General features: G+C 41.1%; 1 protein-coding gene across 1 annotated transcript in view; it reads left to right on the top strand.

The window, feature by feature from the left end:
* The window catches only part of FRY (FRY microtubule binding protein), a 168,086-nt gene that overhangs the window by 64,541 nt on the left and 78,164 nt on the right, over positions 1 to 25,381 (top strand). The window contains 17 exon segments of the mRNA XM_015424198.1: positions 339 to 528; positions 2,297 to 2,421; positions 4,555 to 4,612; positions 5,856 to 5,947; positions 6,185 to 6,357; positions 9,321 to 9,481; positions 10,427 to 10,537; positions 12,597 to 12,751; positions 16,574 to 16,673; positions 17,336 to 17,507; positions 18,595 to 18,851; positions 19,480 to 19,626; positions 20,129 to 20,297; positions 20,696 to 20,786; positions 21,671 to 21,753; positions 22,178 to 22,328; positions 24,471 to 24,574. Coding sequence (XP_015279684.1) covers positions 339 to 528; positions 2,297 to 2,421; positions 4,555 to 4,612; positions 5,856 to 5,947; positions 6,185 to 6,357; positions 9,321 to 9,481; positions 10,427 to 10,537; positions 12,597 to 12,751; positions 16,574 to 16,673; positions 17,336 to 17,507; positions 18,595 to 18,851; positions 19,480 to 19,626; positions 20,129 to 20,297; positions 20,696 to 20,786; positions 21,671 to 21,753; positions 22,178 to 22,328; positions 24,471 to 24,574 — 2,339 coding nt within the window.

Here is a 25,381-nt window from a genome sequence, read left to right as displayed (position 1 = left end):
CAGGCTCTGCAGTACCTATGGGTCTGACCTCACCTATGGCTTTCATATATAGATGTGGGCAAATATGTATTCCTTAGAAAGGTGTCTTTGTAAAATAATAATTTTAATACATTTTTGTAGAGCGCTTTTTTTGGTATGAATTAGAAAAGTAAAGTCTGCATGTTATACTACAGACCCAGCACCACTGAAGAGTTTCCTTTGTTGCAATAGCCTAATTTCATTCTTAGCTATGATTTATGCTACAGTGACAATTTCTGCTCCTTTGAAAATCATCTAAACAAAATAATTTCTAAATCTGAAAAATTCTTAATTTATGTGTTGTTGGGTTTTTTTGCCAGCAGCCCTATGAATGCAAAGAAAACCAGTACAGTTAGCAGTGGAGATCATTATGTAACTTTGTGGAGAAACTACCTTATTCTTTGCTTTGGAGTAGCCAAGCCCAGTATTATGAGTCCTGGACATTTACGCGTTTCAACTCCAGAGATCATGGCGACCACTCCTGATGGTACAGTGAGTTATGATAACAAGGTGATTTAACATTTCACCAAAACTGATTTGTGATTTTAAACATGGTCTTACAATCTCTATAATGTTTAATATAACAGTCAAATATAGTCTGTGAACAGATGAGATGCATTGTTACCAGTATATACTATTAAGAAGATGAATTTGCACCTTTTGGACTATTTTTTTTATTTCCAGTACATGGATATGCCACATCTGGTCCTGCAGCTGCATTGCTGCATTATGTACATTGTTGTATTATGTATTTTGGCTAACCTCCAAGGAGGTAAATGCTTTTTATATAGCATTTTCATTGTGCTTTCTCTAAATAATGGACAAGCTGGAAAAGAAGATTCCAAGACATGATCAAACGTCCACACTTTATTCTTAATCTCATCATCTAGATCCTCATTTTGTCCAAATTGATTTTTTCCCCTTAAGGAAAAACTTCACTTCTGACAAAGTAACATACACGGAGGAAAATATGCCTAATATATTCTATCATTAACCCCTCATAACTTGTCATACCTCTTAGAATCTCTTTTCAGCACAACCTTGCGATTAGAAAGCCTTTGATACTCGGATTCAGTAATACTGGCATTGCTGCTTACAGAGAAAGAATTATTGACACTGCCTTAGTACTACATACCAACTTTTTAAACGTGTCTAATCTGGCTTTTTCCCACTTCTAAGGGTCCATTAAATTAAATCTCTGGAGTTTATCCAGCTTCCTTATGACAGACTCTGGGTGTGATATATCCAGATATAGTTTTCTATCTGTGAGTATCCCACACATTACAGATAATTAAATTCATCTAGTATCTGTGCCTGTGCCACTTTTAATTCACAAAGAGTTTTTAAAGACATCTTGACAAATGTCTGCTCAGTGGTCTTTGGATCTGGTGGCCCATCTGGTGGCTTAAACTAGTTGTGGCATAGTTTAGAAGAAGACGAAGAAGAAGAGATTGGATTTATACCCCACCCTTCACTCAGAATCTCAGAGCGGCTTACAAACTCCTTTCCCTTCCCCTCCCCACAACAGACACCCTGTAGGTGGGGCTGAGAGAGCTCTGAGAGAACTGCTCTTTCAAGGACAACTCCGACAGAACTATGGCTTGCCCAAGGTCATCCAGCAGCTATAGGTGGAGGAGTGCGGAATCAAACCGTTTCTCCCAGATTAGAGTCTGTGTACTTAACCACTACACCAAACTGTTTAGTATTTAGAACATCATCCCCCCCCCCCTTCACACACTGGAGCAGACACCAAATTTACTTGGAGCATATTTTTCTTCCCAGTAAAATAATTTAACAAGCTTTGCCACTCTTTCAAGATCTTATGTAGGATCACTACAAGTAAATTTAATATTAAATAACTTAGTTTCAGTAATATCAGTAATATCGTAACTGCATATGCTTGTACAGGTAATTTATGCATCAGGCATAACCCCTAGGTAAGGAGCCATCTTGCATCAGCCAAAGAAACAGTCAATGTTGATATTATGTGAAAATACATAATTAACAGTTTACCAGGGTATGTTCTAAAGGCACATGATGCACTTCTACTGCCAAAGCTATACGGGTGTGGCTTCTTTAGATTGCCTAAATTAATAGCATCTTACATTACTATTATTGTATTAATAATGGCTATTAAGCCATTTAATCTTGACTTGTAAAAGTGGTCACTTTTTAAAATTCATCAGCCACACAAAAGAGTTTTGCATGCTTTGGAATGTGTAATCTTTCATGTTGCTTTAGTTATAATGTCAATCACCTTTTTAAATTTAATTCTTAGGCTATAGGAACCCCATCTGTTGGTGTGCTGTTAAAGCAGCTAGTCCCTTTGATGAGACTTGAAAGCATAGAAATTACGGAATCACTTGTACTAGGATTTGGAAGAACAAACTCACTGGTTTTCAGGTACATGGCATGAGTTTTTCGTGGGTCAGATTTGGTTCAGTTTCCGTGACATTAGTGGTGATGGTGCATTATGTTGGGATGTGTGGGTGGGGGAGAATTACAGCAGAGTAGAAATAACAGCACTAAAAATGCATATACAGGTTAGCTCTAAATGCACAAGACGTGTTTATGTCCCTGCCAAAAATGTTTAGTTGATATTCATTATATTACTAGGAAGAATGCCCATTATGGAACTGAAGACACTACCTGGCTGCGGGTGTGGGTCGCCGTCTCCATCTGCCCCCCCCCCAGGGTGAAGCTGGCCATCCTGCCCCGCACAGTCGAGGCTCCGGCGGGTCAAGGCGCCTGGCCTCGCCCTTCCCCCCGGCACCCCCGCCCGCTCGAGGCGCCGGCGGGGGAAGGCGGTCAGGCTCGCCCCTCTCCCCGCAATGGGCGTGAGGCTGGGCGCAGTGCACCACCCACTTCTCGCCTCCCCCAACTCGGGGAAGCAGCCCGCATTCCCCCTCGTAGGGTCGAGGCCCCGGCGGGTCAAGGCACCTGGGTTGGTCGCTCTCGCCACCACCCGTGGCCGAGCGAGACTGCATTGGGGCAAGCGAACCAGGCTCGTCCGTCTCCCTGCAATGGGCGGCAGCACGGGTGGGCGGTTGCAGGCCCACATCTCCTTTCGCAGCCCCCTGTCCTTTGCTCTCCTGCCGTGCAGTTGAGGCTCCGGCGGGCGAGGCTGCCTGGCCTCGTCTGTCCCCTTGGATTCCCCGCCCAATCGAGGTACCGGTGGGGGAAGCTGGCCAGACTCGTCCGTCTCCCCGCAATGGGCACGCAGGCAAGTGGACCAGGCTCGTCCCTCTCCCTGCCATGGGCGGCAGCTCGGGCGGGCGGCTACGGGCCCATGTCTCCTTCCCTGGACCCCTCTCCTCAGCCCTCCCTCCGCGCGCTCGAGGCCCCGGCAGGCCAAGCCGCCTGGCCTCGTCCGTCCCCACGATGGAGTGACGGGACAGGCTGGGCCTGGCTCCCCGGCCGGCCTCAGGCGCAGTGGCACGGCGCCATCTCCCCTCATCTGCAGACCGCACAGGGGAGGCATGAGGGAACGGGCCACTGCCGCCTCCCCGCTTGGCCACCCCCAGTGCCTTTCCAGGCGGCTGGGCGGAGCCAGCACATGTCGGCCTGGGCCTCCTCTTGGCTGGTGATGGCTCCTGGCTGCCGCGTCTGGGGCCTGCAGGCCAAGTGAGGGTGTCTGGACAGTGGAGCACCCGGCCCGGGCTGCGGCTCGAAGGAAACTGAGGGCAAACTGTCTCCGTGGGCGGGAGGACACCCACACAGGCAGCAGCACAGCGAATGGAGAGAGACGCCCTGTGAGTGACACACCAGGGCACCAACCAATTCCGGAGCGTGTGGAATGTTCTAGAGAAGTGCCACCACCATTTATAAGGGAGATTAAAAGAAGGGAGAAGCACTTTTGACGGAAAGTGTCACTAATTTGAGATTCAGTAAGCAATAATGCATTCAGTATATTTGAGATTGATGTATTTGATCTACAGTAAGCATTGTAAAAACTGTATGCTTAGCACATGTCTAAGCTTCTCCTCCCCAACACCAGTGCTAGGGAGACCTTTCAGAGATGGCTACCAAGGGCAAGACAGAGATAAGTTATTCTTTGGATCTGAATCTCTCATGATCATCAATATGACTCAGTTCTGCTGGCCTTGGTGTTGCAGCTAAGGGGGTCCTCCTCTACATTGGAGGGTGTTTCACAGAAGTAAGGATCCAGTCCAAACCAGGTCTTTGCCTTAGTTACTGTATTACAAATGTGCAAATGTTGAGTATGCATCTGCAGTCCAAAGTCCCATAGAGCTCTGATGGGCAGATAGAACTGAACATGAACAGGGGTTGCCCCATTCACTCCAGCATTGAGCAGTGCTGTGCTGGTGCAGCCCTACTGCATGCACCGAGCAATTAACGATAATGAAGACAGCTGAGCATCTTCTCAGTGCAGCTCTCCATGTTCATTGGAACCAGTGCGTGAAGACAAGAGTTTCTGAACTAGAGTTATAAATAAAAACACACTGCAGTTATAAAGAGTAAAGTTATTTTAATTTTTGAAAAACTTTGTTCACAGAGTATTTTTTTTTAATTTAGGGAATTAGTGGAAGAACTTCATCCACTAATGAAAGAAGCGTTAGAAAGAAGACCAGAGGTTGGTTGTTCAAATTAAGCTTTTATTGTTTAACAGGCAAGACACATTAAAAGAAGGAAGAAGCATTGTTTGTCGGAAGTATCTCTAATTTGAGATATAGTAAGCATTGTGATAATTATATATAAATGTGCATGAAAGGACTTTGTTTCGAGATTGAATTCATGGTTGTTTAAGGTACTGTGCATTACTGCATAGGGTATACTGCAGATAGGTTTTGATTCTTCCTCCTTACAGTCATGTACATGCTCCTATTAAGATAGTTTCAGGTGGTAAACGTATTATTCTATAGTAGTAGCGTAAAATTCAAGTCCAGTAGCACCTGTAGGACCAACAAAATTTCCCAGGATATACATTTTTCCATCAGTCCTTATATCAAGGTCAGAAGGTGAGAGGGGTGGGAAGGCTTATACCCTGGAAAATGTTGTTGATCTTTAAGGTGCTACTGGACTTGAATTCTGTAGTGCTCTTATTCACAGGAGTACAAAAATGTCCTTGTGTGCAGTAAGGAATACCACACTTGACCATAAAGGTATGGGAAAGAGAATGAAGTGGACAAGATCTCTTACTCTTTCTGACCATTTTCAAAGGGAGCACTACTGCTACTGTTCCCTCTGATAACATTTGCTCAAGAGGATGAGCCAAAGAAGTGAATCATTTGAATTCCAAATATAATAGTACACTGAGCTCTAGAAGCAAAAGAACAGGGCAGCGAATGAATCCCAGTGAGATTATATAATGACTTCTTTCAGATGCTAAACGGAGACTCCAATTCAAGCTTATTTGTTGCCCCAAGCTTTTCCAGAGTCGGTATCTGTAAGTTCTTTTCCCACCTGATTTGACTGCTCTGACGTAAAGAATGAGTTTTTAAGATCTGGTAAAAATGCAGTATTACCCGTGGCACTGTTATCTCCTGTGCAAAGGATTTTGGAAAATCGAATGTAGACTACCAGTGTAATGAAATCTTAGTCATTATCTTCCAAGAATCAATGCTACTAAATACCTTTCTCCTCTGATATTTTCTACATGGGCTAGTTAAACGTGTCAAATGAATTATCAGTTATCAGTGTATATTTCAACAAGACTCCTTAGGCTGGTGGAAGGCTTCAAAGTCTGCTGAGCAGACTGGCTGCATCCACCCCACTGAGTCCAGGGATTGTCTAGATCTTATTTTTCAGTTCCGCATATGTGTAATAAGGTGCATTAATACTGCCCTCTTCTTTTTTCTTTTTTCTTTGCAATACAGAATAAGAAGCGCCGTGAGCGCCGAGATTTGCTGCGGTTACAACTTCTGCGAATTTTTGAATTACTTGCTGATGCTGGCGTGATAAGTGACAGGTAGGAAGTTGCTTTGAGCATGAAAGAATCTCCTGGTGCCAACATTTGGTTGATTATGATAATATCTTGGAGTATTTGTAAAATAAAGTTTTTAAAAAATATATCTTTTCAATAGATATGGGTGTGTGTTTTTGCATTCTTGTCACTGACATTTTCATTATGAGCTGCAATCTCCCAGCATGCATTTTGTTTTTATCTGAATGGTTCCTTAACGTGTTCCCCTTCTCTTTGCCATAGTACCAATGGAGCCTTGGAGAGGGATACTTTAGCACTTGGAGCCTTGTTCTTAGAATATGTTGACCTGACTCGCATGTTACTGGAAGCAGAAAATGATAAAGAAGTTGAAATCCTAAAGGACATGAGAGCCCACTTCAGTGCGATGATTGCCAACTTGATTCAGTGTGTGCCAGGTATTTATAAAATTTATTTATTTATTAAATTAGATTTATTAGGCCACCCTTCCCTGCAAGCAGGGCTCAGAATAGCTTACAACAGAGCAAGTACTATAACATATCAGCAAATAAAACAATACACTTCTCAAGATGCTGGAAGAGGCCTCCTGGGGGGGATGGGGTTGTGGAGGGTGTGCATGTGAGAGTGCCACATTTTATACTGTCCCATTGCTGTCCTCAACCAAATGCCTGGCAGAACATCTCTGCCTTGCATGCCCTGCAGAAAGATAGTAAATCCCTCAGGGCATGGATATTCTCTGGCAGAGAGTTCCACCAGGTGGGGCTCAGGGCTCAAAAAGCCCTAGCCCTAGTTGAGGACAGCCAGCTCTCTCTCAGGCTGGGGACCACCAGAAAGTTCTTATTCCCGGAACGTAATGCTCTTCCAGGGGCATACTGAGAGAGGCAGTCCCAAAGGTATGTGGGTCCCTGACTGCTAAGGGCCTTGAAGGTCAAAACCAAGAGCTTGAACCTGGTCCAGGGCCCCACTGGGAGGCAGTGCAGCTTGTGCAGCTCAGGTTGGATATGTGCCATCCAAGGGGTCCCTGTGAGGTCCCGCTCAGTTGCATTCTGGATCAGTTGGAGATTCCAAGTCAGGCACAAGGGTAGGCCCATGTAGAGCAAATTACAGTAGTCTATCCTGGAGGTGACCGTTGCATGGATTACTGTGGCTAGGTTGGGGGGGGCAAGTAGGGAGTCAGTTGCCTAATCTGGCACATTTGGAAGAACGCCAGCTTGGCAGCCTTCGCTACCTGGGCCTCCATAGACAGGTCAGTATCCAAGGTCATGGCCAGACTCATAATGGTCGGTGCTGGTGATAAGGGCACACTGTCAGGAGTTGGCAACCCAACCGTCCCCCCCCAGACAGCCCCCCATCCACGGCCTCCGATCTCTCAGCTAAATTCACAGGCATGACATCCAGCCAGCTGCCTATCAACAGAAATAGCTGGGTGTCATCCACATACAGGTGACACCCCAGCCTGAAATTCCACACTAGCTGGGCGATGGGGTGCATGTAGATTTTAAATAACATCAGGGAGAGAAGTGCTCCTTGGGAACCCCGTATTCCAGCACGTATTTTGGAGACACTGTCCCTCCCGGCACCATCGTCTGTCCCCGACCATGGAGGAATGAGGTAAACCATCTCAAGGCTTCCCCCTGAATTCCAGCTTTGGTGAGGCAGTGAGTCTGAGAGGGACATGAGAGACCTAATTATCCTAAATAATTGAGCTGGGCAAGAACTAGCAGATGTGATGGAGGCCGCATAAAATTCTTCTTTAGCAGTTTCACTGCTTCATAAGCATCCTATAAGATGCTATAAGGATTTCATAAGCATCCAATAAGATGTATGGAGATACAGTAATAGTGAAATTATGGAAACATGTTGCAAATTCAATTAAATAAACCAGGAGTCTAGTGGCACCTGAAAGGCTAATAAAATTCATTCCAGCATAAGTTTTCATCAGTCAGAGCTCACCTCGATGATGAAGCGAGCTCTGATTCATGAAAGTTTATCCAGGAATACATTTTGTTAGTTTTTAAGGTTCCACCAGATTCCTGGGGGGTTTTGCTACACCAGATAAACGTTGCTACCCTTTGGAGCTAACACAACAAATGGAAATAGCAACCTCTAAATAATTCAGTATTCATTGTTATAAATGGAAATATACTAGAGAATTTTGGGACTGAAGCCATTTTAAATTTATCCTAGAATCTTGGCACAACAAATTTGTGAATGGCTGCTGGTAATTATAGAAACTGTGAAGGAACAGTTGGTTCTTTTGCAAAGGAACAGCTTCTGTTGAGTAAAGTGATCATTGATTTTTTTTCTTGTAACACACACTTAATTTAGTTACAGCTGTGTGCCCTTTGTGCTGATTGAACATATTGCTTTCACTGTGACAATAGAAAAGGCCTCCAAGCCTTTGAATGCTCAAAATCTGAACACTTCTTTCAGGTTAATGAAAACTTGCACTCCACCCATCTCCTTGCTGTGCTCGTTACTGCTTATTACAGTGAATACACAGCATCTAAAATGGTGGGGCAGTCCCTCTTCACATGGAATTCCCTCATTTTTGTCTTTCCATTCATTATGCTATTCTCTAGTCCCAGAGTAATGAAAACAAAGCTTTTTAAAAACAAAATAAGCTCTGTAAGAAGTCCATGGGTTTATTCAGGGGTCAGGAGGATCAGCTCCAGCCAATTCCCCAGAACTTGACTGTTTTACTGTTGCTGACATTTCCACATTGGAGTTTGCATTTGTTCAATGTACGTATGGCCGATCTGTACATCTCAGAATCAGGCTGCATCCACACATTGATTGTTGTATATTGTTGCTTCATAGCAGTCATTCACCTTGCGGATTGTCTTGTTTGCATGTGAGATGAATGCTTTAGTACATTGATAAGGCAATAGCCAGTGGTGTGTAGATACATAGCTGAGATTTATTTCCAACTCATATTGACCTGTATACATACAGCCTTTTGCAAATGTAAAGTGTTATTCACAGCTTCCAGGAATTGGAGTGGTGGTGGCCCATAATCATAATCCCTGGTTGCACATAAGATTTGTATGTGAGTAGGATGCTCATTGCGTAAAGAGAATTTCAGCCTTACTTTGGGACCAGTTTGCAGCCATGAGAGAACATTATGAATTCTTGTGGATATATATTCATGAGAGAGCCTGTTTCAAAAGCTGAATCTGTCCAACTTTCTCATGGATGCTGCTGGCGTTCTGAGCAATTCAGAATTTTTTGCAATCAACTGGGAGTGTATCACATAGATGATACATTCTTGCAAAATATTTTCCATACGTATAACCAGGAAATTTACTCCAGGGTTGCAGAATGTTTCATCAGAATGTATGTTTCTATTTTTCTTTGCTTTAACAAATTAAGAAAGCTAATTTTATTTTTCTTCACTCAGTTCACCACAGGAGATTTCTTTTTCCTCAGCAAAGCTTACGGCACCATCTCTTCATCTTGTTTAGTCAATGGGCGGGACCATTCAGCATCATGTTTACACCTCTGGATCGTTACAGTGATAGAAATCACCAGATTACAAGATACCAGTATTGTGCTTTAAAGGTACATCATGATCATTGGAAATTTTTCCAACTTTAAATTTAGAGAATGCAAAGAATCAAAAGTGGCGTCTTTTATTTTCTCATGAGTCATACATAACATTGTCTACAGTATTATTCTTGTAGCTTTGCAATTTGTGTGTGTCGTGTCTTTATTTATTCATTCATTCTTTGTGAGTGAGACTGGAATTAACAGCAACATTTTAAACACCATGGGTTGTTTCCTAAAACCCACACCCGGAACTCTGTTTGTGAAATGGATCTTTTCCAATTTCCCCTGTCGTTTTGTCCTGTGTCACCTGAAAAAATGGGTTGGTCAAGAGCAGCATGGGGTGAAATGGGGGGAGGTTACAACTTGAATCAGAGAAATCATGCCCCCTCCACACAGAAGGCACTGCCCACTTTGGATGTTTATTTTGTTTATTTTGAAATGTGAGTCTAAAATATTGTCACTAAAAACAACATCTGTCAGTCAAAGTTGTCTAGCAAACAGGAAACTGCTGTCCATTGCAATGACTTGTTTCATACCAGTAGCAGATTAGAGGCTGATGTTTTGTAAAATGAGATGAGAAAGAGTGAGATGGAAGTAGAATATGGTTCGGTTGATCTATAATGGGGAGGTAGTGTGAGAGAGTCGGAGGCAGATATGACAGATTCAGGGATGCCTGATGTAGGAAGAGAAGTAAGACCTTTTCATTCGACTAAATTATGTGGGCCAGAGTTAAGCTGGGATATTTTTAGCATAATATTCCCCCCCCCAGAATGCATTAGAACACCACTTCACAATCAGTCCTTCCAGCGTAGCATCACTGAAGTGCCATTGAAAACTATGTGACTTGATGTGTTATGTTGTATTTTAAATCTTTGTTGGCAGCAAATTGAAACAAATAATTAATAAAAAGTGTATTAACACAGTATTTTCGTAACCAGCCTCTGTTTCTGTTCCTAGGCAATGTCAGCTGTACTGTGCTGTGGGCCTGTATTTGACAATGTGGGTCTTTCCCCTGATGGCTATCTCTACAAATGGCTTGATAATATCCTAGCTTGTCAGGATTTACGGGTGCGTAAGTCAGCAGGGATTCCTGCACTTAAAAGTATTTTGAAATGTTGTTTTGAAACACCATTCATGGTGTAGTTGCAGTGTGTTATTAAGGTGCCCTTCCATATCTGAAAGTTGTCTTCTGCTCATCGTAGGGCTATTCTACATCTTGCATGAGAAAAGTAATACTAACTATGACAGTGTTCTTCTGCATTTACAGGGTACATATTATATATAGTATTGTATGAACTATTATGTGGACTCATTTTACAAGCATTTGCAGAACAGCTGTAGCAGCTATTTTTTTTTCTTCCACTCATGATTCTTGGGATCCAACCCACCTTGGTTTTATTATCATGCACAGAAATCAGTGGCAGGTCTGCAGTAGATCAACAACTAGTCATGATTTGTGGACATCTCACTCAAAAGTTGACATCTCACTCTAATCTAATCTAAATTGCTGCTGAAAGACACTCAAGGCATTCTAATGCCCTGGAAATCCTGAAGGCTGAGGACAGTACTTTTTCAAGGATATGTCTGTTTGAAGTTCTATACCACCCACCTGATTCTAGACAAATTTGAAATGCAAATCTACAAGCATTTTCTGCTTACTGAAATAGCTACTGATGAATCGTATTGGTGTGAGTTGGCAATGAAAGGCCAAAAACAGTGCTAGCTTTAGGAGAAACTAAGTCCTTTAACTTGATAGATCAGTGCTTTCCTTGTATGACATGTTAAATGTAACTGAACCTGTTTTATATCAAATCCACAGTCACCCTTTAACAGTATTTTCCATGTATATAAACAGAGCTGTTTGTATGTGCTTATAATTAAATATGCAAACCAGGTGAATTTGGAAAAAAAAAACCACACTCATCATAATTTGTCCATAACGTTGAGGGATGTTTTGATAGGCTGGATAGCAGCTGAGTTAGAAAGGGTGAAAGGAAGGCATGAAAGTTGAAAATAGCTGGCAGTTCAGAACTGAAATAAAAATGAAATATTTTCCCACAGTTTATAAATAACTTATGGAATTCATCCCAACAGAGAAGGTGGTAGCTGCTAGCTTAGACAGCTACAAGAAAAGAATTAGATGACTCCATGGAAAGCAAGTCTACCCACGAAGATGGTTCCAGGAGGGTAGCTGTATTGGTCTGCAGTAGAAGAGCTAGATCCAAGTCCAGTAGCACTTTAGAGACCAGTTTTGGGGTGTATCTGACAAAGGGAGCTTTAACCCTTGAAAGCTTATACCCCCAAAATCTTGTTAGTCTACTGGACTTGAATCTAGGTCTACCCATGTCTGTTAGCCACTGCGGGGGGGGGGAGGTGTTCAGAGGTAGAATATTTCTGATGATCAGGTGTGATTCTGGGTCTAAGCAGTATGTAATAGTCTTTGTATTCATGACTAGGGACAGGCACGAACCAGGAAAATTGAAGTTCATCCCAGTTCATGGTTCGTGGGGTCACACGAGGCACGAATCTACACAAACCAACCTGCTTACTGAACCGGTTCATTTCATGAGGTTCATGATGCAGTGGGGGGGGGGAGATCTGAGATCTTCCCTCCCTCCTTTCTGCTGGGGTCGGCTTCTCGAGGCCAGCAGAATGGGGGGAAGATATCCCTTCCTGGGAGCTCTTCCCTTCCTCCTTTCTTAAAGGGAATGTTCCCTTTAAATGGCTTTTGCAAGCCAAGCTGCGTTCAAGTGAACTCCAAGCGGCAAGTTCACCTGGAAGTCCAGCCCCCCCCCATGCCAATTAATTGATTGGCACCAGAATGTCTGCTGCACAAACTATGGCACGAACCTCCACAAAAACCATGGAGCGTTGTGGGAGGTTCGTTGAGGGCACGATTGCATGACCCTCAGCTCACAAACCATGAAGTAGATGATGTTTGTCACGAAATTAGGTTTGTGACAAGGTTTGTGCCCATCCCTATTCATGGCCTTGTTTGTGACTGTCTAGGAGCAACTGTTTGGCCTCTTTTGATAACAGTATGCTACATCTGATGGATTGATCCTAATTTTCCAGTTCTTTGCGCTGTTCATTATTGATATGACTGTCCCATTTACTGTGCATTCAGGTTCATCAGCTTGGCTGTGAAGTTGTCGTCTTGTTGCTGGAGTTAAATCCTGATCAAATAAACCTCTTCAACTGGGCGATAGACCGATGTTATACTGGATCATACCAGCTGGCTTCAGGGTGCTTCAAAGCCATTGCAACTGTGTGTGGAAGCAGGTATTAAAGAAGGAAATTATAGGAGTTTGTAATATGAAACAGGACCAGAGTGGTAACAGAGGCATACCAACTAATCGTAAATGTTTTGAAATAGACTGCTATTTTATGTAAAAGTTAAAAGAAATAGTTGCAGCTGCAAACATATTTGCTTTGGGTTAGGTGGGCTTCCAGGTGTTAACATGGTGGAGACAACAGGACAAAAATTCCAGTGAGAAAGTGGAAATGAATAAACATTTTCTTAGGCAAAAGGCCTCAGGCTAAGCATTATGCTTTTTTCGCTTTGCCTGGAAAAAAAGCACCTCTGTATCTTTGTGCCATAATGAAGAAAAGAACAGTGCCCAGGTGTAACTCATCTGCAGCACTGCCACTAATATGAGAATATGAGAATTCTGATTCACTAATATGAGAATATCAACGGGATGTAGGTGAAAGGAAGAAAGCAAATAAGCTTACTGAATAGCAGCAATGCCTTTTTATTCATATGAGCAAGGTCACTGCTTCTATTTTGACCTAAACTGGGTGCAAAACAGACTGTCAGGCATATCTTCTTACCTATTTATTGGCTCCTATCTCATTTACATAATAGGCTAGAAATTGATATGCATGTAGCCTGTTGCCTTTATCCTTAACCCTTGACCCTTGACAAGAAGCAACAGTTGGAACCGGATATGGAACAACTGATTGGTTTAGCATAGGAAAAGGAGTACAACAAGGATGTATATTGTCACCTTGCTTATTTAATATATATGCAGAGTACATCATGCGAAATGCTGGCCTGGATGAATCACAGGTGGGAATTAAGATTGCTTGGGAAAAGATCAACAACCTCAGATATGCAGACGATACCACTCTAATGGCAGAAAGTGAAGAGGACCTTAAGAGCCTCTTGTTCAGGGTAAAAGAGGAGAGCGCAAAAGTGGGCTTGAAGCTCAACATAAAAAAAACTAAGATCATGGCATCCGACCCCATCACTCCTTGGCAAATACAAGGGGAAGTTGTGGAAGTAGTGACAGACTTCACGTTCCTGGGATCCCAGATCACCGCAGACTGTGACAGCAGTCATGAAATTAAAAGACGCCTGCTCCTTGGGAGGAAAGCGATGGCAAACCTAAACAGCATGATAAAAAGTAGAGACATCACCCTGCCAACAAAAGTCCGCATGGTCAAAGCAATGGTATTCCCAGTAGTCATGTATGGCTGCGAGATTTGGACTATAAGGAAGGCCGAGCGCCGAAGAATAGATTATTTTGAACTATGGTGCTGGAAAGACTCTTGAGAGTCCCTTGGACTGCAAGAAGATCAAATCAATCCTAAAAGAAATCAACCCTGACTGTTCCCTGGAAGGCCAGATAAGGAAACTGAAGCTCAAATACTTTGGCCACCAAATGAGAAGGGAGCACTCACTGGAGAAGACCCTGATGCTGGGAAAGATTGAAGGTCAAAGAAGACGGGGACGGCAAAGGATGAGATGGTTAGACAGTGTCATAGATGCTTCGAACATGAAATTGAGCAAACTTCAGAGGTCGGTGGAAGATAGGAAGGCCTGGCGTGATCTGGTCCATGGGGTCGCGAAGAGTTGGACTCGACTGTGCGACTGAACAACAACAACAAAAAGCCTGTTGCCTGCAACCTCCCCTCTTCTTCCAATTGACTGGCCGGCTGGGGTGTCAATGCATTTTTACCAATGAGGAGAGGGCAAACAGTGCAGTTTCGGTGAGGGATTACTGGGAGATAAATTACATACAGCGCCTAGAGATATAAAAGATTTAGAGACGGTGGTGCAAGACAGGTGTGGAAGTCAATACTCTGAGTGCAGCTAGGGCACAATAAGTATGAGAGCTGGAGGCTGTTTGGTGGGGATAGTGAGCTATAGTAGGCTGTGGGCAAATAAGAAGTTCATATTGGATGGTATATACAGATGAGGCAGTGGGCAGTGAACTGAAGAGAGGAGTGTTTAAACTGAAAGGTAGTTAATGGAAGGGACAAACAAGGAAATTGTGAGGCTGAGTGAAAACAAACAGGGCTTAGAGGCTGGATATGATTCGGTGGGAATGGAATGGAGAAATGAGAGACAAAGGCTTGGCGATTGGCTGATGAGGTAACGTGAATGGTATTTCACACTGACTTGAATTAACTTCCAAATCTTTAAGTGCATATCACAAGACTGGGGCAATTGCCAAGAGTCTTGGGTAGACAACCACTTTTTTCTCCATCCTTTGGCAACTTTTTAAAGCAGCACACAAGTGTTTAGATAACTCAGATTCCCTTATATGTCATTACAAGGCTCCTGCAAAGTGGCCGTCTAGTCGGCAGAAGGTGAACATCGGAATCCACTTTCACATGTTCAGATAGATATCAATAGATAACACCAAGTCACATTTATCCTCTTCTATTTCCTTACTGCCATAATAGCTGGTTATAAGGTTCTGTGTGCAGTTTGAGATCCTGAGGGAAAATAAAATCCTCCCTCTATTAGCTTCACTCCACTTTGCTCCAGAAGCTATAGTCACCTTTCTCTGGATGCCTTGTTCATCATGAACACCTTCGTTCAGATCATTGGAATGAATGCCATATTCCTAAACTTAGACAGGACCTTATTTCAGTTTTACTGACGGCTGCTAAGGTGGTAATAGCCAGAAGTTGGAAGTCCCCCAATAAACTGCTACTTTCCTCATGGCGTTTAAAAATATGGGACTACTACCGTATATTATGGGTAAGATATCTGAGGTAATTGCCAGTGTGAATCTTCCCCATAAGAAATCGAGTCTTCATTTGAAATGGTTTCCTTTTCTTGAGTATATGTTTAATGCTGGGTCATCTAAATTCAAAGTTCCCAAAAAGTATTATGAAGTACTTCACCATATGCATTTCTTGCTTGTTAATGTATTGACCAAGTTCAGTTCCAGTGCTGATATATGTATTGATTGTTTATTACTGTTTAAAATAAAAATTTAAATTTGGGGGTGGGGATGAAGGCAACACCGCTCTAATCTGTAAGAAGTAAAGCGCCCCCCCAAAGGGGCCAAAGCAGTTTCTAAATCAGAGTTCTTCCTTGGATTATAGTAAACGCAAATACAGAACGGCCTAAAGTCTGCAGTATAGCATCATCTAGTAATGATTTCCTTCATTCCAGAAAGTCCTTATAAAAGTGGACTTTGCCCCAGCCTTGGGGCTGTCTTGGGACATTTTTTGTTGTGATATAAGTACAAAGAAATGTATTCAAGAATGTTACCAGTCACAAGAAATAACCAAATGCTTTAAAAAAAAAACTGTGGTGTTTGCAATAAGTGAAATAGAAACACACGTTCCTGCATTTATTTTCAACAATATCCTCAGGGGGTTTCCTCCTGCTTTGTGTTTGCATTCCATGCATTTCTGCCTGTTTTTGCTTCAACTTGTTTAGATTGAGCAAAGCTGAAAAGTTGAGTGCCTGAGGTTGGGCATCTGTTTAACTATTTGTTAAAAATTAATAAACTTATAGTTTAAATTAATAGGAGTAGTGGCCCAGGCTATGTGTGTTTTATGATTCTGCACAAATGCCTAAATGTATGTGATAATTTAGACTCAGAATGTAAGTAGTTCAGGTGACTGAACAACTTTCTGTGAGAATTAGCTACGTTTTTTCTGTTCTGCTTTTTGCAAAAGGGTCATCAAAACTAATTTGTATTGCAGAAGATAGGATTGTACTGATGATTTTAAATGTATTTTATTTTTCTTTTCGGTTGTATTTATTATTCTGTGTTACCTTGTGCACAACTTAGTGGGAAAGAAGTAGAGGAATATAAAGAATCTCTGTCGAACAAAATATGTTTATTCTTTCAGGAACTACCCTTTCGATATAGTGACGCTGTTAAATCTAGTCCTCTTCAAAGCATCTGACACCAATAGAGAGATTTATGAAATTTCCATGCAACTAATGCAGGCATGTATGAATTTAACTCCATTAAAAGAAAATGGGGGAAACAAGGAACAATGTAATTGGTTTTCCCATATATTTATCAATGTGTTACATTTTTAGTTTTGTTCTTTGTCAATCTTGTATGTAAATACTGCAGTGATCACTTCTGTGACTATAACGCTATGGTACTGGACTCTTACAACAACTGGCAGCTAGGCTTGGAGGAAGCCATGTGTGATGTTTATTTGCAATAATGTGTTTGAGACATCATCCACTGGGTGGAGTTCTTTAGCATATTGCTTTGCGTGGTATGTGTGGGATTGGCCATACATGGACAAATGAGGCAGATGGGCTAGAGAAGATGGTACAAGAGGTAAATGGGGAGAAAGGGAAAGTAAGCCAAGAGAGGGCTGTTGGATGAGGACAAACCTCCACCTGATATCATTGATGCGAAAGGTGTTGCAATGAGAGCTGGCCATGGGGTATGATCAGGCGCTGCTACAAATGCAGATGATTTAAATTTAAATAGTGATGTGATGTACCGCTGCTACAAATGCAGATGATTTAAATTTCTACCACATAAAAACATTACATCAAATATTTAAATAGTGATGTGATGTATTGCTTTTCAAAAACCTGAATTAAAATGCTGAAAATCTGGAATTTCCTTTGCATTTTTCCTGTAGATTTTGGAAGCCAAGCTTTTTGTTTATTCAAAGAAAGTAGCTGAGCAAAGACCTGGAAGTATTTTATATGGGACTCATGGTCCGCTGCCGCCTCTTTACAGCGTATCACTAGCTCATTTGTCATATGAACTGGCAAGAATGTATCCTGAGCTCACACTTCCACTATTTTCAGGTACAAATTTCTGTTTATATTTTTAGTTGTGAGTACTATTCCTATGAAGCAAAGTTTATGTGACTTATTTTGTATGATTGTATATATACTATAGATTTGAAATTTGTAGTAAATTTTAGCAAGCATGTTTTCTTCCTCCATCCTTTAAAGCTGCTTTCCCTCCATTATCATCTATTAACTGTAAATGTTGTTTCAATATGGGGATAGTTTGTAGCTCAGAAGCAGAGCATCTGTTTGGCATGCATAGGTCCCAGGTTCAATCCGTGACATTCTAATATATATATCTGTACAATACTCAAAGCACTTTAACAGACATATATATCATTTCTACAAAAATATCAATTTTTAATAAAAAATATATAAAGTTCAGTATTCAATATATGTTTTTATGAAATCTCCAAAATTCAAAGAAGGTCCAAAATCTAATGAAGTTTCTGGGTAATGTGTTCATTTCTGAGGTCTTCCTCAGAGAAGGACCATGATAACTATATAAAACATTAATTAATTAAGTGGTTACAAATATATTTTAACAATTTTTGACACTATTTGCAATTTTTATAATTTTATAAGTATTATAATTTTTCCTGCACAACTGTTTTTCTTTAAACTCTTCAGATTAGTCAGGCAAAGTTTAAAAATCTTTAACAGCAAAAAACTGTTAACATACAGTACAAGCCAACATAATCAAATGCCAAGAAATAAAGAAATCAACTCATCACTCACTAGTATTTCGTATATTACATAGATTGTGTGGTTATGCAAGGCATATCTAGAAGTAAATGTCGTGTTTCAAGTAATAATGTTAAACCTGAATTAGATCATCTCACTTGGGCCTTTGTGCATTGGGAATGTATACTTTCTTTACAGGATTATGGTAATTTGATAGAGATCTTAATCAATTGATAGTTCAAAATGTAATATGGACCCTATAAAGCTCTAACCTTTTGCTCTGATGTGAATCGAAAGCTTTTTACATCATATTTCTTCAAGATCTTTGAGAAAAATGACAGGGTAGACGACTGAACTAGTGTCTACAGTATGGCTTCTAAATTCATGAGATACTTGTGGGGTTTTTTTTGTTTTTTAGAAGTAAGTCAGCGATTCCCAACAACTCATCCAAATGGGCGTCAAATCATGCTTACCTATCTGCTCCCATGGCTTCATAATATTGAACTTGTAGACAGCAGGCTGCTTCTCCCAGGTTCAAGTCCAAGTACCCCAGAGGATGAAATAAAGGACAAAGAAGGGGAAATAGCTGTCATGTGTGGATTGAAGGGAAATGGCTGGGGTTCTCCAGAGGCCACATCACTGGTGCTTAACAATCTAATGTATATGACTGCCAAGGTAAAGAAGCATTTGCAAATGTAAACAAGTCAGTAAGTGCAAGTGTAAATTTTGGTGCATTTTAATGAGCAGTTTTTGCATGTCAGTAGTTAACCTGCCCTGTTTAATATTCTCACTCTGGAACTAACAAGATATAGCGGAATCTTGGGTCAGGTCTGCTTATTTATTCAATTTAGTTACTGATTTACTGTGTTTATAGTCTGCCTTTCTCACTGAGACTCATACTGTATTACACAGTGTAAATCTGTAACAGTCCATACAAAGAGATATCTAATAAGCTACGATGTAGGTCGATACAATCAGTATGAGAAGACATCAAGTGAACTATGTACTAGAACTAGGATTACAGAAATCTGAGTGAGTGTAGCATATTATATATGATGGTTATAATAAAAAAATGGCATTACATCAGTAGAAAGCAATGAAACAATAGCAGGGTAATACATGCAGCGGCATTACATCAGTAGAAAGCAATGAAACATGCAGTAAACTGATAATACATCATATACATAGTGGCATAATCCAGAGTCCACTGATTACATCTCAGCTTTTACTGTACATATTTTGGAGATTTTAGGGGAACGCTTACTATATTTTTATGAAACTTGCTGTCTGTGTTTCTATGCAGTATGGTGATGAAGTGCCTGGACCTGAAATGGAAAATGTCTGGAATGCTTTAGCAAACAATGAAAAATGGAGCAACAACCTGAGAATAGCTCTGCAGTTTCTAATTAGCTTGTGTGGGGTTAGCAGTGATACTATCCTTTTACCTTATGTAAGTATGTGTGTGTGTCCCCCCCCCAATAGTTGCTTTGTTTTGAGGGGGGGGCTTAACTAGATATGTAGAAGATACAATACTGTTAGAAGTAATCTTATGCATTTATTACTAATCCAGTTGTTAGGATAAATAAGCATATGTACCTTAATAAATGGGGAAATAGAATCAGATTTCTTTATGAAACTGAGCAAGACCTTCACTCAGTCCTAATAGAATAAGATTTCCCAACAGCTAGTATAAAACAACTGCTGTCCAAGTGCAGTTATAACTCCTACTATACCTACAATTAAATATGTTCTTCTGTATAAGATTCTCATTTCTATATACTTCCTTATTCTTAATAGTAAATGGAGCCCATGAAATATATGGATAAAGATGGTGCATTGGGTATAATATGTGATTTTTAAATTCTAAAGTACCTATTAACTATAACATATTTACTATGCTCGAGTTTAATCTACTTTTACCCTGAGGCTGCTGTATATTGCTGTTTCTTCAGATAAAAAAAGTTGCCATTTACTTGTGTCGGAACAACACTATTCAAACGATGGAAGAGCTCCTCTTTGAACTACAGCAGACGGATCCAGTAAACCCCATTGTCCAGCACTGTGATAACCCACCATTCTACCGCTTTACTGCCAGCAATAAGGCCTCTGCTGCTGCTTCTGGTAAGAATTCACCACTTTTACATCATTTTCTTATAAGCCTTTTTTATAACTAGCCTTTTTAATGTGAAAAGATACTGCACAGTTAATACAGTCTATGGATACGAGGCAAGAACAGAGCTCAGTCGAGATCCTCTCCTTGTAATGGTCAGTTAATTATTGAGAGGAAAGAAGGGAAGGCAATGCCATATACGTCCATTCTTCACGCATGGAGATCAGTGTAATATGTAAAGTGGTTCTGAAGAGCTGAGGAGTCTGCAGTGAGGCTAGCTAGTGTATGAAACACTGATCAAGTGACTGGAATTTCCCACCCATGGTTTGCATGAAAAGTATGCAGGAACCACAGCATATAAAGTACTTAGTGTGCATTCATTTTTTATTTGATTGTTTTATGTGTACAGGTACCACATCCAGCAGCAACACTGTGGTAGCTGGCCAAGACAGTTTTCCCGATATGGAAGAGAACAGAATCATAAAAGATACTGATGAAAGGTTTGTAATCCTCTAAATCAAACTTTGGACCTTAAAAGCCAAATCTTCTCTCTGAAATAATTTCCATTCCATTCAAGCAAGTGACACCAGCTGCAAATCAGTGTAATTGCAGATCAGTGAGTTTTTTTAAAAAAAAAAACTCAGTAAGAAATATTCTTGAGTAAACACCTTTGAGTAAAACACCTTTTATACTTTCTTTCAAATACTTTTGGACTTAAAGCTTAAGTTAAGACTCTGAATTTGCCTGACTAGGGAAAGGATTTTGCTTCATAGATTTTTTTGCAGTCAGTCCAAGAATAGCCATGGAATTCATCACATATTTGGGTCCCTGAAAAAAACTGTGTATCAGATGAGATATTGATGAATGCTGTCTTGGGACTCAGGTCTGCATCTTGAGATTGAGTTTGCTTGCTGCTATTACAAGGAAGCTACGTGCATCCTATGCATAGAAATCTTTGCTTATGGGACCACCGGTATCTGAGCTAACTCCTAGTTTGCCTGGAGCGCTATCACTTGATTACCCTTGGCTGGCTAACCCAATCTCATCAGATCTCAGAAGCTAAGCAGGGTAGACCCTGGTTAATACTTGGGCGGGAAACCACCAAGGCTGTTGAGGGGTGCTCCACAGAGACAGGCAATGGCAAGCTAGCTCTGACTGTCTCTTGCCTTCGAAACGCTACCATGTTGCCGTAAGTCAGCTGCAACTTGACAGCATGTTCCATCATCATCATTCCGTCACGATTCCTCAAACGTAATCAGTGCTGGGGAAAACACTAGTTATTTGAATTTACCCTTGGAGAATATTCTTCCTAGAATGTTGAAGCTAGTTAGATCTAGATCATAAGTTTTTAAAAGAACATTTTGTTTGTTTCTGGTTTTTCAAGGTTCAGCAATGTGATCAGAGCTCATAACCGCTTGGAATCAAGATACAGTAATAGTTCTGGAGGATCTTACGATGATGACAAAAGTATGACTTAAAAATATTTGATTTCATGAAGTTTTCTGAGTAGTGATGAGTGACCATAGTACCTAGTCGTAATAGACATGATGCAGTCAAAGCACCTTCAAATCCCATTGATTTCAATGGAAGACCTAAGAATGAAAGTGAACAGATCTGAAAAGTGCTTAAATCTGGCTGGATTGTGCCAGAGTTGCTTGAAGCTTTGTGATGTAGATCCTTAGCTGTTAAAGATACCTCAAAGACAATTAAACTGTCAAATATGACTTATTATGTGGGCCATATCTGCTTTAATGTTTGCTGTAGCTCAGTATTGAATTGAGACATGTGTGATGGGTATCTGATCTCCATTATTTCACTGAAATATCTTGGGTAGGAACACCAGATTCCCTCCCTTTTTTAAAAAAATTGCTCTTAATATATTCCTGCACAGATGATCCTGTTTCTCCATATACAAGCTGGCTACTGAATATTGTGGAAACTAAGCAGCCCCAACCTTTGCCGATGCCGTTTAATGGAGGATGCTGGGCACCACTTGTTGACTACCTCCCAGAAACTATTACACCTCGAGGACCCCTTCATAGGTAAGTTGACTGTGAAAATGACAGCCTGCTAAAATAATCTGCCATCTTCTGTATGGCTCCTTTGCAAGTCCTAAAAAAAATTCTGATATGCTCCATACAGAGTGAATTCGACAATGTCACTAAAAAAAATTCTGATATGCTCCATACAGGACAGTGAATTTGACAATGTCGTTTTCCCTGTTATTCGTTTGCTTTCTTTTCCAATGTCTTTCCATGGGCCATGTCGAACCTTTTCACAAGATTGGGCACTGCATTAACCTCCTTTGCCATCTTGGAATGCATACATTTTTGTTCACCTGTATGTTCTGTAACAGCCATTGTGCTGTAGTGATTAGAGTGTCAGACTAGGATCTCACAGGTTTGTTCTTGTGAGGATAACATGGAAGAGGGGAGAACAATCCAAGCTGCTTTGTGTCTTCATTGGGGAGGAAAGTGAGGTATAAATACACCTGAATAAAATATATAGTATTTTACTTTTCTCAACACAAGTGAAATAGATGCGTTATTATTATCACTTCTGAGTGTTACTATTTATGTGGGCAAAAATTAATATATGAAACTTCCTTACAGTTCTGCAAAATGATGAAGAACTTGGTTAGAAAAGTAGGATGTATACTTTCCCCCAGCCGAATGCACTGTTATTCCTGTCATATTCTGTGTGCTTGTCTTATACTGGAATGTTCTACTTATATAACCTACAGTGACAGGTGTAATTACATTTTGATTATAATGCTAAATGTAGACATCGTGACATGTTATCATTTTGATGGCATTTAACAAAGCTGAAATATTCTGACTTCATGTCATAGACCTGTTTGCCACCCCCATTCTAGAGCTGAAGTGGGCAGGGATCTTTCCAGGGCAGAGGCCTGACACTCTAGGCTTGAAACATCTTAGAGAGGTTTTACCAAATGGTTATCACATATGCCAAAATGACAAAATGCTGTTTGTAATAGTGAATCCATTGGTAGGGAATCCATAATCATTTCTGCACCAGCTAATTCTCCCACCAAAGCATTTTCTCCCATCAAGGCTTATTTCTTGCTTTGAGTCTAGCCTAAAAGGAAATGGACTAAAAGCAACTGGAGGGGGGAACATACACTGTTTGGCTGTTTGTTTCTGGAGCCAATTCAAAGTGCTGGCTGTTTCTTTTACAGTACAAGCCTTCGCAGTATGGTTGAAGCTAAGGACTTAAATGGCCTAAGAACATGTTACCTGAAAGACTGCTTCCACCAGTATGAATCTACCCATGACACCAGTATGGTTACCAGAGTATGCCTGGCAACCAGCAGGAGGGTTCTGGGAGAGCAGTATCCCAGGAGATAAATTAAAAAAAGAAAAATAAGGCCTTATCTACCTACAGGAAGTTCTTGCAACAGAGTTCCTAGTGATTTTTAGAGCTGCCTGGAAGGGGCAAAGGAATTGCCAGAAACTCTATGGTAAAACTGGAAGTTCTTTCCATAGAGTTTCTGGTGATAGCTATAACTACCCTTTGTCACTTTTGGGTAGCTCCAGGAACTTCCTGTAATTAGATGAGGACTTATTTTTCTTTTCTTTTTAATTTTCCCCTGCTGCTGCTTCCCAGGAAATGGGACTTGGTGGTGGGTGATCCCTCCCCCCCAGGGGGGACTTGTCAGCCTCAGATTTAAGAAAGGTGGCAGGGAATGCTTTGCATGCCCATGATGACTGAGGAAATTTTGGTGGACAAGCAGAACAGGTCCTTTTAATCTGTTCTACCCATATTGTGACATGCATTGCAGCACGAGGTCCTCCTGACTCTTCCTTCCCTTCTTGCTTTTGATTTAATATCTTCTTATTCTGGATGACATGTGGGGCCATTTTATGCTTCTGCTGTTGTTTTTATGGGCTGATGTTTTAGCTCTTTCTGTTCTGACTGCTAATTAAATGTGCTGTTAACTGATTCTATTTTTGAGATTGTTGTTATTTGTTTTAATTATAATGTATTTTGGCTTTCATTTTGGTAGATGCCTTAAGTGCTATGTAAACACTGTAAACAAACAACTAATGTGTATGGGAGAATCAATGTGTGAAGGATCCAGCTCCCACCTGTCAATTATTCCATACCAGAATGCCTGCATTAGCGTTATGAGAACTGGTTCATCTTGTTCTTTTCTCCATTAGGTGCAATATTGCTGTTATCTTCATGACTGAGATGGTGGTAGATCATAGTGTCAGAGAAGACTGGGCCCTTCACCTCCCATTGTTACTGCATGCTCTTTTCTTAGGTAAGAAATGTTGAGTAAGAATGCAAGTTAAAATTGTGTTCCCAATTCAGTTCACAAACTTCCTCGATCTTCACATTTAAAAATTTTGTTTCTGTATTTTTGTTCCCACCTGCTGGTAAAGGGGGGGGGGCTGTTAGCTTTGGCTTTTGTTGATGCTCTTGTAATATTTTTTTTTTTAGCTTTTTTCTCTGTAATGTTTACGAACATTAACAATTAACATGCCCTGACCTGGATAGCCCAGGATAGCCTGACCTCATCAGATCACAGAAAGCTAAGCAGAGTCAGTCTTGGCTAGGGTTTGGATGGGAGACCTCCAAGGAATACCAAGGTTGTGACACGGAGGCAGGCAATGCCAAACCACCTCTGAACGTCTCTCACCTTGAAAACCCTACAGGGTCACCACCCATCAGCTGTGACTTGATGGCAAAAACCCAAAAAACAATTAACATCAAAAAACAATTATACATAAATTATGTTGTTCATACATGATTTTATGTTTAAAAGTTAATATTGCAGGTTGTATCACTAAAACTGATGACTTTTCCAGGCCCTTCTATCCCTACAGTGGGGCCTTCAGCTCACCCTTCCTCTAGCCCTCTGGTGGTGGATGGCTCAAGGTGGGAACTGCCTGTTAATAAGAAGTCGGAGTCTCTACTAGTAGCAGGAGCTCCTTTGCATATTAGGCCACACACCCCTAGTGTAGCCAATCCTCCAAGAGCTTACAGAGCTCTTCTTACTGGGGCTACTGTAAGCTCTTGGAGGATTGGCTACACTAGGAGTGTGTGGCCTAATATGCAAAGGAGCTCC

This window comes from Gekko japonicus, unplaced genomic scaffold (genome assembly GCF_001447785.1).
Source record: "Gekko japonicus isolate JY-2015 unplaced genomic scaffold, Gekko_japonicus_V1.1 scaffold1403, whole genome shotgun sequence".
NCBI lineage: Eukaryota > Metazoa > Chordata > Lepidosauria > Squamata > Gekkonidae > Gekko > Gekko japonicus.
Note: the sequence above shows the minus strand (reverse complement) of the source record. Positions and strands in the feature narration are given on the sequence as shown.